The 15,709-nt window shown below is 43.4% G+C and overlaps 1 protein-coding gene across 1 annotated transcript in view; it reads right to left on the bottom strand.

Moving 5' to 3' along the window:
• The window catches only part of SHB (SH2 domain containing adaptor protein B), a 79,554-nt gene that overhangs the window by 44,405 nt on the left and 19,440 nt on the right, over positions 1-15,709 (bottom strand). The window contains 1 exon segment of the mRNA XM_083819163.1: positions 11,062-11,179. Within this exon segment, the coding sequence (XP_083675289.1) occupies positions 11,062-11,179 (118 nt within the window).

Here is a 15,709-nt window from a genome sequence, read left to right as displayed (position 1 = left end):
TTTCCCTATTCGCTGCAAGAACAGCCACAGTGATTAAGTGCAGTTTTGAAAACAAACAAAAAAAAAAAAAAATAGTGATCAGCTACAGACATCATTTACAGTTTTGCCCACTTTGGCTTGCTTTCCCAAGGAGAATACTGTTCTAGTCGCAGCCTGTCTGTCCTGTCACCCAAATTGAGCTATTGGCACCGTCCAGGAGCTCTGATCAGTACCTGAGGACTTGTAATGAATCTTGCTGAAAGTAAAAGGCTCCAAATGTAACTACAAATGTTAGAATGGGAGATTCAGTGAGCTCCATGTCCAGCACAGACCCGCACAAGCATACAGCAGGAGTCATTAATGTACCCAATGAAGAAGGGGCTAGATTTGCTGTTCAGCTCTAAAGACAAAAATAGTTTGACTTAGAATTCTACCTCCTCGTGAGCTGACCAAGAACACTTCTCTGGTGTCATCACAACCCGTCACGGATTTCTGTTTCTCATAATCCAAGGCCTTGCATGAAGTAGAAGACAGCTAACTTGCTAGCACTGAAAAGGCAACAGGGATATGAACACTGAAACTACTGAGAATATGTTTCAACTCACCCCCTTGGCAGGTGATTCCTCCACCCATTGAATCAGCCTAGCAAGCGATGGACGGAAAGAGAAACTGGTCCACAGCACTTCCAAGCATCAAGTGCTCGATACTGTGCTGTCCAACTGCTCATACTCAATACCTCACACTTGTTTGCAGACTTACCTGTAGTTGTCACACTGCTCAGACAACCCCTCATTAGATACCGATTTTTAGTTGAAAGACCAGTCACAAAGAAATCTGTTAGTATTTCAATACTGTAGTTTTTTTTTTTTTCCCCCTTGGCACAATACATTCATACAACAATACAGAACCTGAAGTGGTGTTTGAATGCATGCAGCTATTGACAAAATGCTATAAAGCATACAGTCTATCACATCATCATTCAACAGCATTTGTGCTTGCACAGATATCTAACAACAGCAAATAAATCTGACTAGCATTCAGCAGAGCATCATTAAGAACAGACCACTTTTAGGAAAACCAAACCGCAGTCATGCAAACACCATTAATCAGCTCTCTTCTTCCCTCTCTGTAACAGAAGCATCACAAATCATGAAGAGTAATATCTGGGATTTTCCACTGAGGTCGGGTCAGAAAGTGCCATGTTATAGAAATTCATTCCAGTCATGATCTTGCTGCATATAACTGAGTCAACACTTTCTGATAATTTTTCCAGTTACACTTATTTTCCAATATATGCTTCTAAACCAGTAACAAGACTGCATGGAAACATTCTTAAAGCACAAAACCTCATCCAAAGAGACAACTGTAGGAGCTGTGTTGATTGCTGGGTGTTTTGCTCTGTTTTTAAAGACAGACACAAAAAGATCCCCCTTAACAGAGACATTAGGAGAAGCTGTATGTTGATCTCTTTATTTCACTATGATGCCAATTCTTCTCAGTGATGGTGCATCTCACAGCCTAAGGAAAGGTGCACAGAGGGCAGTAAGTCCTATTCAGGACACACAAAAGCAATGGTAGATCTGAAAGACATTTTGTCCCTTCTCTCCATCTTCTTTTTACTTCAACAGATGCAGCAGAACAAACACCTTCTTGCTTACCTGGGGCTGCATTATGGCCTTAACAACTGCTCCAGCACCTAGGAAAAGCTCATGAAGGCTCAGGTCTGTCATCCTATTTTACTGCTTTACAGTCCATTCCAGACAAATGCAACAGTTTGACAGACCTTCACTCCTCCCCCCCCGCCCCGACAATGAATGCAGAATTCAAAACAAGTCCTGATTTTCTCGAGGCAAGACTTATTTCCCCACAGTTTGCCTCGTTTGTTCTTAATTGCTAGTCTGACCTATAATGGCATCAGTTTTGCATACCTACATCCTGCTTCATAATGCCAAGTTGTATGCAAACTCTTCCACTCCATGCCACCAACAGGTGACACTGAGCAAGGCAGAACCAAGAGCAAGTTCACACCAAGCTTGAGCACCTCCATCTTCTTTTCACACACGTTGATACCGCTCAAGAAATCCAGTCATAGTAACACAACACACCGCCAGTTACTAAAGCTTTGTTTGGAAGGGATGACAGAAACAAGTGCACATACCAGGATATCAGCACAGACCAAAAACATAAGAGGCTTGTCTGCCCCCAGCTAGAAAGGACAGGCTGCTCCTGCAAAGAATAGTCTCTAATCATTTTAGCAACCGCAGTGTCAGTGAACAGCTGAGTCTGCATTGGTACTTTGGCTCCTCCAAAAGAGCCCTTTCAAGCAGAACTGTGATTCTGTGAACTCTTCGTAGACAGAAACCAGACAGGGTAAGAAGCTGTATGTTGTGTCGCAAGCCCACATAAAACGCACAGAGCACGAAGGCTGGGTTTCTGAACAGTTCCTGCTGAAGTTATAAGCCCATTTTATGACACTGCTGTGAAGCCATATTAAAAAGCTGGTACACAGATACAGCAAGATGTTCAGCCTCTGTTGCAAGCAGACAGAACCGTCTGAGTCTTCAACCCTCGTTTACTTTTAAGGATAAGAAAATCTCCTTCGGTTTGGGTCGCAAAACCAGAAGAGATGCAGGAGAAACGGCTGCTATCAAGTTAACAGCTGATGTCAGAACACAGACTCCATTTACCTAAATATGCCATTCTTGTTTTGCCACTACAGAATTTCAGAGTTTGGATGAAAAGCCAGCAGGCAGAAAAAAAATCTATCCATTTACCGGTAAGCTAAGCACATAAATGACAAAATATTACAGTTTGAAGGGACATCATCTCCTTCCAAGAAGTATTGTCGTCTTTACCACATGCTTAACTAGTACATAGCATACCAACTTGTTTTACTCTAAGCTGGCTTTACATTTCTGTAAAATATAGTGAAAAAATATAGTTACTGGAGTAATAGAGAATATAATATGAAGGGATGTTAGAGAATACTTCTGAGAAAGAAAAAGTTCAACAATTCACAAGAAAATAAAAAGAAAAAGGTACTCCCAAGAAGGACCTTTGTCTTCAGCACAGCGAGCTGAGATAGAGGTAAAAATTCCTTTTCACTTCATAGCACAGGTAACATCCACCACTTTTTTGTTTGTTTTTAAAGAAAGTCAAAGTTAGAGAAGAGATATTCGTTTCCAGGGTTGTAATCCTAGTACTAATGTACTAATGAAAATGCTGCTCTCAAACATTTTCACATGGGCTCTGGAGTCTAGTAACCACACTTCCTTTTGCTAAAAGCCACTTCTCAAAAGAACAAGTAGAAAGATAATAGTAAAACTAAACTTAACGATGAAGAATTGAAGGATCATTTCAGTGAGTCAAGGGACTGTTGGAAGAAGTTTTAAAAGTGCTGCCAGTCTTGTATTTTGCTTGAGCATCACTGTTCCAGCTCCAGTTATCAAATCCTTGTAATGCTCAACCACAACAGCTCGCTCCTCTCTCAAGCTGCTGACTCTTCACGTAACAAGTCCTCTGTTTTTCTCTTGAGAACTGTTCCAGAAGAACAATAGGATCTCGCTAGGAAGATCATGGGCTGACCTTAGAAGTCAGCAAGATATACCACTGATGTCCTCCACCCAGTACAGAGTAACATTCTTCCCAGCCAGGGCCAACAGGGAATGCTTAAAAAGCTCACTTCTTTTCTCTGCTGACCAGAACGGTACCAGTCAACTACATTTCCATCACACTTCCAGCTGGAGAGCTGCCAGAGTTCCCACCAGTATTGTCCAGGCATGCATGTGCTGGCCCGGTCCAGCCTCTCCTCAAGCTGTATTTCAGCAGGTTGCTTCTTTACGCCTTGCGAACACCAGTCTTGTCTTTCCAGTGATTAAGTTCAAAAAGATCAGTACTAGGAGCACACCAGTGCAGTGGCAAATCTGAAAACGTACTGAATCCAAGCAAAGATGTATATCCCATAAGCTGGAATATCCTGGTTCCCAAAACTGTTTCTCAGTTTCACAGAATAGCTGACAGACCAGTCGCAGGGTGTGGGACAAGTTAGAACCTCAAGAAACCTCAAGAAGTCACCTTCTTTAGTCTGCTACTCAAAGCAGGGTCAGCGATGTGGCCAGGAGAGGTTACACAGGCTCTGTTCCTGCCATCCAGTCATGAAAGCTCTCTCACCTTTGTAGACAAAAGATTTCCAAGATTTCCAGTAAATTCAGGCCTCATGAATTCTTCTCACTGTAGGGTCACAGCTCTCTTGTGTACTTCTCAAATACCAGCTACTAGAGTTGTAAAATGACCAGTCCTCTTGGACTGTGTGGAATCTCAGTGCTTCTCACACTGCTGCCAGGAGCATCCCTGCTGCTCACATCTAATGTAAAAGAACCACTGTCCTGAAGTAAAGCTGATTGAAAACTTGCAACTTGTCAGAGGGCGAGGTGGAAGGGGAAGATGGAGTGGGGAGACCCATGTTCAAGTCACACAGGCACCAAGCAATAAGCACCATCCTATGTTACAGATATTGCTCACATTAGGAAAGCAAATAGGTTGTGTCTAAGTAGCCCTTTTGATCGAAGTGGCTTAAAACTAGTGTTTCGTATAAACACAACATGTTGTAGGGAGTCTTTCAAACCGTGGGCATGGGTTTAACAGCATTTTGAGCTCGATGGCTTGTCTTTCCCAACCACCCAAGCACTCATTCCCTCACTTTGGCTTGTGTTCTTCTGCAAAAAGAAGATTCATCACAGACTAAGCAAGTAAGTTTCAAGAATTAAGTTTCTTCCACATGTACTCTCAATCTGTTATGATGCTGACATACCTTTCCAAAGTTCTTGACACTTTGTTCCCCTTACTTTGTGCAAATGGTTGTGTATTAATGGGAAGTGACAGAAACCCCAAAGAAGTCAATTTACATTTCTGAAGTAAGGCCTGTGATTCAAGTCTTACTTTTAGTCCATTTCCAGACTGCATCTAGTCATAAGGGGACGATTAAAGCGTTGAAACAGAAGAAAAAAAGTTAATTCAATCTTGGTTTAAACCTATTTTGGGCAGTATATTTTTGAACTGAAACTAAGGCAACAAAATCCTGTGTATCAGCTTAATATTCATTCTCTACTCTATATTAGGAGCAACCAATTACCACAGGCTTGGTACCTTTGCAATTCTGACTCCAGTGTTGATTTCTGGCCCATATATCTGCTGCATGGAATAGCAAAACACACGATCTCTTCCTAATTCCAGTTCCAGACCAAGACTGGAGGGGAAGGATGGGGAGGCAAGAGGATGCTCTTTTAGGATAAGGCCAGGCCTCATATTTACATTTACTCAGCTGCACAGAGTAGAGAAGGTTGTTGTTGTTTTTTTCCCTCCATACATTTGTAAGCTTGTATGCACCAAAGCAAAGCAGCAAGCACCACTATAATTTTAAACATTAGGGAGAATGCTTTAAATTATTTCAGGGGAGGAGACAGAGTTAAATATAGAGAAATGCTATTCATTTTATGTACAGCTGGTTTCCACCCCCAGTTATGCATCTAGTTTTAGCAACCACAACACATTACAGTCCCTCCCAGCACAAGAAATTAGACCCCACACATTCTGGCCTTATCTCCTCACAGTCACCGACAGGGTACGAAGTATCCCTGGTGGCCACTGGAAATGAATCTGAAGTGATGAAGTTTCACAGCATATGCCAGATCTGTCACTTTGCTCTGAGAGAAGGTGAGGACTAGTGTTGAAGCAGCTTCAGCGTTCTTTCAGTCATACCTCAATTTATGCACATCAGAACTAGCGGAAAGGAAGAAGTCCTCTTCTGTATTGCTTCCCATTACACAATAGATGTGGGATACCTAGAACATGCCTCCCCCCTGTCATCTGCTTTCCTTTAAGTAACTGCTGAATGAAATCTCTGTCCAAATTTCCAATAAAGCAAGAAACAACTTCAAATAGATTCTGAAGCCCAGGAGGTTTCTAAATAACTAGCTCTAGTATGTTTTAAAGAAGGAGCAGAGCTGTTGAGAATATACGGCCTGATTTCTGCTGCTGGGCTGTAGGGAGTTCTGCACCACCTCCAAGCCAGCAGTACATGAGGGCCAAGCTCTATAAACACACATGGTAACACTAGCATCATGCTCCAAACCCTTGGTATGCTCAAGACACGTCAGATATCCACTTCTTTGTCAGCTCGGCGAGGACCTCTCCAAGATTTCCAGTGCAGTCTTTTACAGAACTGACAAGTAAATAAAGCTATCTTGTTACTAGCCACAAGCTCACCTCGATGTGCTGTTGAACTTCTTCAAAGCTTACATGGTGAGACTGCAAACTACTGGCTGAGAGAAGAGACGCATCAAATTTCAAGAATGAAGTTACCTTACACTTCTTCCCACCTCACATGTGAAGAAAAATCTTGCTGTGCTAGAATGACCAACGTGGTCACACCCATTTGCCAACAGACAATAAATTTATGAGTTTTAGTGAGGAATCAAAAATATCATATGAAATGGGTTGATGATGGATAAGTTCTCATTTCGGGCCAACTTCTAGCCATGACTAGCCAAATGTTAGATCTTCAAACAGAATCTATAAATGGAGCACACAAAAATTTAAGCACAAGAGAACAAGCTTAAAGTCTTTTCAAAACTATGCCACAACTGTCAAGCTTGGTGGCCAAACACAATGACTCTTAGGTGATGGCTACAGCTGTTCCTTGTATTCCAATACAAGCAGATAGCAAATCTTAAACTGCTGAGCCACTACGGTGCCTAGAGACCACGCGCTGGTTTGCTAGGCTCAGTGACCTTCAATAGGCCAGAAATTTTTATTATGAACATCTCTTGCTGTACATGCTAATATACCTGGCCTAATATTTATCAGCATAATTATCATTGCTCTTTTTGCATTATTTGCAACTGTATACTTGGCGCCAGCAAACAACATGCCAGAGGCAACCTGGTAAAGGAAGAATGATTTTACAAGAACTGACTCACCACCAATGTGCTGTAGTGACTATTCAGATGAAGTTACATGTCTGTACAAAAAAACAGCCTCTCCAGTTACAAGGGAAACTGACACCCAAGGTCTTCTAAAGTAGGTGCAGGTTCATGGGAATACTGTTTTCCTCACACTCCCAGCATTTCTGCGATAGCCTGCAGCAAGACAGACCTACTGCTCCCAGCATGCCCATGGGGAGCTCCCAGTTAAGACAGATGCACTTGCTCTAGCTAGGCTGCCTGTCATGCACTTGCAATTCCACCACAATTCAGGCACAGACTTACTGCAGTACCTAGGGGGAAAAAAAAAAAAAAAAAGCAGTGATATGCACAAAAGCATTTGCGCTTCTAGCACTGGCTGCACCCTTTCTGCATCCAAAGCACAAAATCCCTAGGTGTCAGCCAGTTAAAATTGCTCACTGCTCTTCTACTGCATAGCCAGGATGATATGTATAGAGACAGGATAATAAATACACAGAAAAAAAAAAAGAAAGAAGAGGCAACAAATTTTCGTTTGGAATCCTCTCCAATATCCTTTGTTCTTGTTTAACCTCAAAAAAGCTCCTGTTGGTGCAATCCTCATATTTATTAAGGTCCCTCTGGATGGAGGCACTTGCTTAGTTTATGTTCACCTGCACAATTTTGCTGATGGTGAAGACGTATCAACAGCCAGGCTGGTGAACATGTTGAACAACACAGGAAAGACCATAAGACAACAGCCATCTGTGCCGTGAACCAAATGCTCTAAAGCATCTCTGGAAATCTCTTTCAGCTCTTCAAATCATGGACACACCTTTCTCCTGTTGCAGTCACCCACTCCTGGAGCATGTACACAAGCTGGTCTGATCAATTTGTTTTACACAGACCAGGCTTGCATGGGGAAGGACACGTTCCTTTCAGATTTGACAACATCCCGGAGACTTCAGCTTTTCATTTACATCTAGAAGCCCTTGTGGGACGTACTTAAATCTTCTGGTCTTCAAGGGGTACTGGCAGCATGCTGCTGTGCTGATTCAGGACTGACTCGAAGGAACACACATTGATACCTTCACTAGTCTCGAAGGTTGATATATCCTGCCTACAAGATCTAACGCAACCTGTTCCAGGACAACCATGCAAATAACTTCATGTAAGAAATGCATCAAGAACAGAATGGCACTCCTGCCTCCACAGACTCAAACATCTGCCTTTGATTGTCCTGAAAGAGCCTTAAGTAGCTTCTGAAGTTATCCCAAAGAGAAGAGAGGCACAGCATGCACTTTATCAATTGTGTTATGACTGTCTTCTGAAGTCTGCTCCCAGCACAGTGCTTGCTACGTAAGGGATACCAAACGACATGTTACTTCTCAGGGAAGGTGACTATTTTCAGAAATGCCACCCACCAAAATCTGTAGCAGTCTGAAATAAGAGGATGGATTTCTCTCTTCCTACCTGAAGCACATGCATGAAATGGGGACCAGAGCCCTAAGCAGGGGCTGAGGCTCCTGGCCCAGCACTAAGTGATGCCTGAGAAAGCAAAAGAAAAACAATGTGTACCTTCAAATTTCTGGCAGGACACAGAGCTGAGGTATTTCTAGGCCTCTAAGAAATCAAAGCACTGATGTACTGTCTGCTTATGTCAGCTTCCAAACCAATATCCAAGCTCAAGGGCCTTGCTTGCCTCAATCCTCCTTCACTCCCCATTCTGACACACAGAAAACACAGCTTCTAATCTGCAAAAAACAGCAGTGTTTTTTTTCCTGCCAACACCCTCTTTAAGGTGTACTTTTACACAGCCTTCCCCTCAGTGAGGATGGTTCTTCTCTTGGAAAAAGAAATAAATAAAAAGTACACATGCTTTGGGTAAGGTGGCTCCAAATTAGTTTGAGACTTGAACCGACCTTACAATTTAAATAAGCTGATTTTTATATGAAGGCATGTGCCATGTCAGGCACCTGGTACTCAAAAATCACGAGTTGAAGGTAAGAGGCTGCCTTTAAAGCCAAATGACAAATTAAAAAGGGCAACAGATGCAGTCTTATCTCATCCCTGTAGCTATCATTCCTTATCACACCTTGAAAGGCTGACATCTCCATCTGAGTGATGATCTAAAATTGGATCCTCCTTCAAAGGTAAGCTTTATGAGGTCTGTGGTCCAACACATAGCTGTGTGTTGCCTTGATTTGGCATTTGACTGCAAATGTTGCATGTGGTCTGAAGAACTGATTAACTCCTTCTGAGAAGCAGAGATACTTCGAAGAGCTGACTTGACACATGCAGTTGTTGGGAGACAGTGGAAAGGCACCATCCCTTCCAGCTCACACGGCTGTGACAACAGTCTTAAAGGACTTTAATGGGGGGAAGAAAATCACCCAGATTTTCCCCGGTATACCCATACCCATGAATTTGGGGAACATTTCCTCCTCTCAGGTACAGGATTACCACAGAAAATAAGCAGAGCCTTCTGCATCATTTGACACCCAGTGCAGGCTGATGGGAGTACACATTCAGAAGAGGCCTATTTTTTTTACCTCCACTAGCACTGCCTGGGAACAATGGATGACATCCAGAGCAGCCTGGATGTCACAGGCACCACCACTCTGGCCTGGCAGGGTCTCAACCTTCCACTGCTGGAATGTAGCAGAGCAAACCGTTGTTCCTCTGGGGAACTCTCTTAAGCACGAAGCATCTCCCAGGCCTGATCCAGGCAAAGACACTTGACATGTCAACGCAGTTAGCTTCGCCTGTTCTTGTGATGTGTCTCATAATCACAGCAAAAGAAGGCTCTAGACTGACACTAAGGGAAAAATAAGAATTGAAAGCATGCATAAGAAAGCAATGGAAACATCATACAACACGCTTGGACAGACAGCCCAGTCATTGCAAGGGGAAAAAAAAGGTTTTATACTGCTGTTCCAGAGAGAACTGAGTCTTTTCAGCTGTTAGCCCGGATGCAAGTCAGAACCTGGGGCAGCAGCTTTATAAGGAATCCCAGTCACAGTGATGGGGTTGCTTCTTCCTTCACCTCTTTGACTCCAATCTTTCTTCGCCCATTTCTTGCTAGGATGTGGTATACAGGTATTATTAGCAATGCCAGTATCTTCTTAACAGGTAACTTCTTTCTCTCTACTCCATCTTCTTTTCAGTATCCTTAGAAATCAGCATCTTCTCAGCTATCTGTACTTGTTTTCAGACACGCATGATAGCAGCCAGGCCAGGATCTCACTCCATCCAGGATACAGCATGTCGGACAGATCACAGGACCTCCTTCATACATTGTTTTTATACTGGGACATCCAATCCCCAAACAGAACAGGGACATGGCAAATATGCAACCACACTGCACACCAGAAACTGGATTCAGAAGGATTTTCTCTGAACCTCTGGCATAGACAGGGCAGAGGCTTAAAAGTATCAGCCCAGGCCAGCAGATGTGGACGGCTGCCAGGAGATAACAACTTGTTATAAACATGCATTCGTTCTCAGCATGCTTCTGCCTTCGCCTCAAGTCAAGCTTTTCCTCACCTTTACATAAAGATTGCTTTCTTCCAATCAATATAACTGCAAATCTGGGAAGGCAGTATTTTAGGTGGCACTACACAAAAGACACTTCAAGCTTGATTAAACCAAATTCTACCATGGATTGCACAGAATCAGATGGACCATTTATTAAAATCGTTCACTTCCAGGCTTTTTCATTTTTTAAAAATTACAATCAGTTGAGAATTAATTGCTCAGAGCCAAACAATTCAAAAAAAAAAGATGAAAACACCAATGCTGGTAAGCAAACAAGATTTTAATAGTATTCACAGATTGTTCCTCCACATATTAACTATTCTCTCCTGGAAAAAGGATCTTTGCATCCAACAGCCTCATCTCTCCCTTCTGATTAATCTTTCATAAAGGCCCAAAGCCAGAGCTGCCAATTGAAAAGGAAAGCACACAATCAACAAGGCACTAGAGTGATTTTTACCTCATGATGAGGATAAAAGGAACTGCTGAAGAAATCTGAGAAATGCAAAACAGATCTGCACAAACATATGTACTATTTCTGTTTCATAGCAGTTAATATCCACGTGAACCGCAATGCAATTAAATATGATGTGCAATTTTATTTTCTTACCTGTCATTATTCTCTGGGCTTCATACGGTTCCATATAGCCAGTGTTCTCCCCTTTTACCATTTTGTTCAACTCGCTTTTGGCATCAAACGGATCTGAATAGTCGTCTGCTATCAAGACCTGAAAGACAGGAAAGTAACTGTTACTAGAATCTCAAGTCAGACATCTAAACCAGAAGACAGTAACACCCTAGCAGATAAAAAACATTTCACATAGCTACACCCTATGCCATCTTTGAAGTACAACCTGAGTTCAGAGTATAAAATTGCTGAACTTCATTGACTATATGGTGCTGAAATAGAAACGTGCTTGTCCCTCCTCATCTCAAGGATCTCACAAGGGCAGGCGCTATGTCAGAAGTTTTACCATTTGCTGAAGACATGGAATAATGGGTAAGGACAAATTAGAAAGGTCTAATCACTTAGCACATTCGATCCAGTGCAACTCTTACCAAAGAAATTTGTTAATACTTGGCAAAAAAAGCACACTTCCACTTGCACAAACCCCATCCCCTGTTTTTAGCTTTATGAGACTCAACCCGAAGTACTGCTAACAATTTTATCTGCTGATAGGAATCAACCCTTCCTACTACTGATGGGTAGGAGATAATCTTGGTTTCTAAAAGCTAAGAAGGGGGCCAGGGCAAAGAAAAGAATCCTCATGTGAGAGTTACTGGAGAGCATAGAGATGTGATACAGGACAGGCGAAGGAGTCTGAAACAGAGAAAGCAGAGACAGGCTTCTGTCCCTCAGTATCAGAACCACCGCAGAACCATAAAACAATTCTGGTGGGATGGACCCTATCTGGTCCTTCACTCAACACAGGGAAAGCCTGAAGGATCCTGCCCTGAATGTCAACTCTGCTTCTGAGGGATTTTTAAATCATGTCTCTTTCTGTCCCATCATTCACTTTACGCCTTTAAGACCAGCACCAGTGGGACTGACAACAGACTGCTATTTCAACAGCTCCAATTTTGTTAACAAAGAAGTAGGAGCACATTGCCGCTGTAAGACTGAAGCTGCATCTGCTCTGTCTCTCCCTGCCAGAATAGCCCCACCAGACAGAGACAAAAAACACCACTCGCAAGCACATCCCAAAGGGACATTTTAGATGCATTCATTATCACTGACCACAAAGGCATGAATGTCAAAGCAAGGCTTAGCTATCCTACAGTTACAGGTTAACAGCTGGGATACCAAACTGTCTTGGATCGATATTTTAATTAAAAATCAAGGGTGTTTTCCTCCACTCAAAGTTGAAAGTGCTTGGAAATTTCATTTGACGAAACCACCAGACTGACAAGGATAACAGAGGGAGGAAAGAATAGTTCTTTCTCTCTCATAGGGACCAAAATGCTTGTCTCATTGTTGTGAAAAACAGCTAGCCCAAAAGAGAGAAGCCCCCTCCCCCAGCTCCGGCAACATATGCCCAAGCAGCAAATCAACTGCAATGTCAGAGACATGTCAGCGGCTGCACACACTTAAGACAAAGACAACAATGTGCATCACGCAGCACTAATTTCTCCTTGTCAAAAGGAGAGGTTTATCTCTAAAAGCCCTGCAGCTGAAATGCCCATCCATTTAGGCTTCTGATGCAACCCTGTCAAAAGCTGACGGATGGTAGCACGGGCTCCCTGTTGCTCTCCTATTACAAATGTCAACATGTAATTCTTGACGGTCCTTAGTATAACTACACTAAAACATGAAACACAGAACAGTCTTACATAGACAACTATTTGATATTTCTTCTTCCCCATTTGCCAAAAATCTAATGGGAGGAAAATTACACAGACAAAATGCTGTCAAACAAGATAAAAATCAAGACTGATTTGCTTTAAGCATAATGGCAATGTAGTCAAGAGCTCAGAATATCTAACGTGAACACAAAGACTACAGAAACTAACCTGGTATTCAGAAGAGGTTTAACAAAACAAAACCCGCTAACACTTCAAAAATTTGTAAGAAGGTTCATATATCCACATTAATTCATTATTATATATATTATTATTAAATTATCCATGGATTTGTACCAGATCTGACTGCAGCTGGAAATAAACCCTGCTACCATATCCTCTGGTGTGAAAACCTCCCTAGTTTGGACAGGGAGCGCAAGCTCCTCTCATTCTGAGGAATAAGAGCATCAGAAGCACTAAGGAACTGTGTACAGGTCACCATAATTATGTTTTCAATTTGGTCACCGATCAGCTTTGTCAGATTGAGAAAACCTGCTCCCAAAATGGCCCCAAAAAACTCCCCTCAAAACCCACGAACATATCTCCAACCCACTTTTCAGAAGTCAGGCAGGCAGAAATAGCAGTCTGCTTCTCTCTCCTCGAGTTGTGTATCTGCATGTCCTTAGTAGGAGTAGCTCTACAGCTATCAGCTGTAAGAAAACTTCTCAGGTGACTGTTACAGTTTCCTTTTATACTAAAATTTACAAATTCTCTACCTATGTATAGCAGTCGGCTAATACAAACATTTGATTTCTTCTATACTCGTTGACAGCTACCAATTCTCCACTTCTTTCCAAAAGAAGCCTTCATTCAAAATGCCATGAAAACCTCAAATTAATATGCTTGTCAGTTCTATTATGACACACCCCATGTAAATTTCTAAACTCCTTTCCACAATCCCATTATGGAAGATCACCTCTACTATGCAAGTCTTTGTACTATCTCTACAGAAATGACTTTTACCTTACTAAGTGCATATTCCAAGCCTCTATGCATTATGCCTGTGCAAGCCCATAGTTAAGCAGCAGCCTGGTGTGCTAGGCTGACAACAAGCCCCAGCAGAGAGAACTTCCACTCTGTGAAACTCACCAACTGTGAATCTCAATGGCTGAGGTTTGAAGGGACTTCTGGAGGTCACCTGTTCCAACCCCTGCTCTAGCAGGGACACCTAGAGCAGGTTGCTCAGCACCATATCCGGATGGCATTTAAGTTCTCCAAGTAGAGAACTAGAACATCTAGTCCATAATTCATCAACTTCTTAAGAATCTTATAGGAGACAGTGTCAAAGGCCTTACTGAAGTCCAGGCAGGCAACACCCACTGTTCTTCCCTCATCCATCAGGTTTGTCATTTCATAGTAGAAGCTTATCAGGTTGACTAACCATCTGACTCTTGAGACAGACTTGCCAGAAAACATCTCTCCAGACCTACTGCCACTTGACCAGTTGGCACTTAACTACTAGATCATGCTCTACCAAAGGCAGCTTCAGAGAGACAATCCACGCTGCTAGCTCACTACCCATGTGAAAAAGCATCTCCATGCAACCTTCCTCTACGCGGCACACAGACCACTGACACAGTACACATTCAGGCAAGCTTCCAGCAGTCTTCTCTTCACTACGAGACACATAGATCAGCTGTCCAAGCAGAGGTCAGGTAACCAGCGTGATCCTTATCAATGCAATGAACAATGTCTTTTGATGAAAGGCAAGGTTCTGACTACAAGAGTTTTCTATGATACACAGAGCAAACCAGACATTGCTTCATACCAGTGAATATATATAAATACTCTGTCCTCACGACCATTTCTGCCAATCTTACCAAGCACAGGCTTACCAGTTTTACAAGCAAGTTCTGTTCACTAGCTGATATTCAGCAAGTATACGCCTTGCTGTTCAGTGGGGATCTGCAGACCGTGATCTGAATCACCTCCATGCCATGAGAAGATCCAACCTGGGAGCACCATGCTGTCCGTCACCTCTCCCACCATACACGTGTAGGAGTAGGCCTTTCCATATGGTAAACAAAGTGCCTCCATGTTCACCAGTGTTCATTAGCATTTCAGATGAGGATAATTGTGTCATGAGTTTTTCTACCAACAACCTTATAGGAGCTTCAACCTGCTGGGCAGCTGAACTCAACCACGTTGCTCTCTTACTCCCCTTCGTCAATGGAAGAAGGTGAGAATACATGATGGAAAGTGCTTGAGGGTTGAGATTAGGACGGGGAGATCAGTCACCAATTACCATCACAGGTAAAACAGACTCAGCATAGGTAGATTATTCTATTAGTAATAAGCAATAAATTAGATTAGACAAGTGAGAAACTAAAAGCAAACTAAACCCACCTTCCCCTGTATTGCTCCAGCACGGGTCCCCCACGGGTGGGCGGCAGCTCCCCCCAGACCCCCTGCTCCTGCGTGGGCTCCTGTCCACGGGCTGCAGCTCCGGCCCGGGGCCTGCTCCTGCGGGGGCTCTCCATGGCCCGCAGCCTCCTCCAGGCCACAGCCACCTGCTCCACCGGGGGCTCCTCCACGGGGGGGCTGCAGCATGGAGATCTGCTCCGTGTGGGACCCATGGGCTGCAGGGGGACAGCCTGCTCCACCAGGGGCCTCTCCCTGCACAGGCCGCAGGGGAACTGCTGCTGCCTGCCTGGAGCACCTCCTGCCCTCCTGCTGCACTCACCTGGGGGGCTGCAGGGCTGCTTCTCTCACACTTTTGCAATCCTCTCCCAGCTGCTGTTGCACAGCAGTTTTTTTTTCCCCTTCCTTCAATCTGCTCTCCCAGAGGCCCACCCAACATCACTCCCTGGCTCAGCTCAGGCCAGCAGCAGATCCCTTTTGGAGCCGTCTGGAGCTGGCTCTGCTCTGACATGGGGCAGCTGCTGGGCTCTGCTCACAGAGGCCACCCCTGCAGCTCC

The sequence above is a fragment of the Anser anser genome (genome assembly GCF_964211835.1).
Source record: "Anser anser genome assembly, chromosome: Z".
Classification (NCBI taxonomy): domain Eukaryota; kingdom Metazoa; phylum Chordata; class Aves; order Anseriformes; family Anatidae; genus Anser; species Anser anser.
The sequence above is the reverse complement of the archived record's forward strand: the minus strand, read 5'-3'. Positions and strand labels throughout refer to the sequence as shown.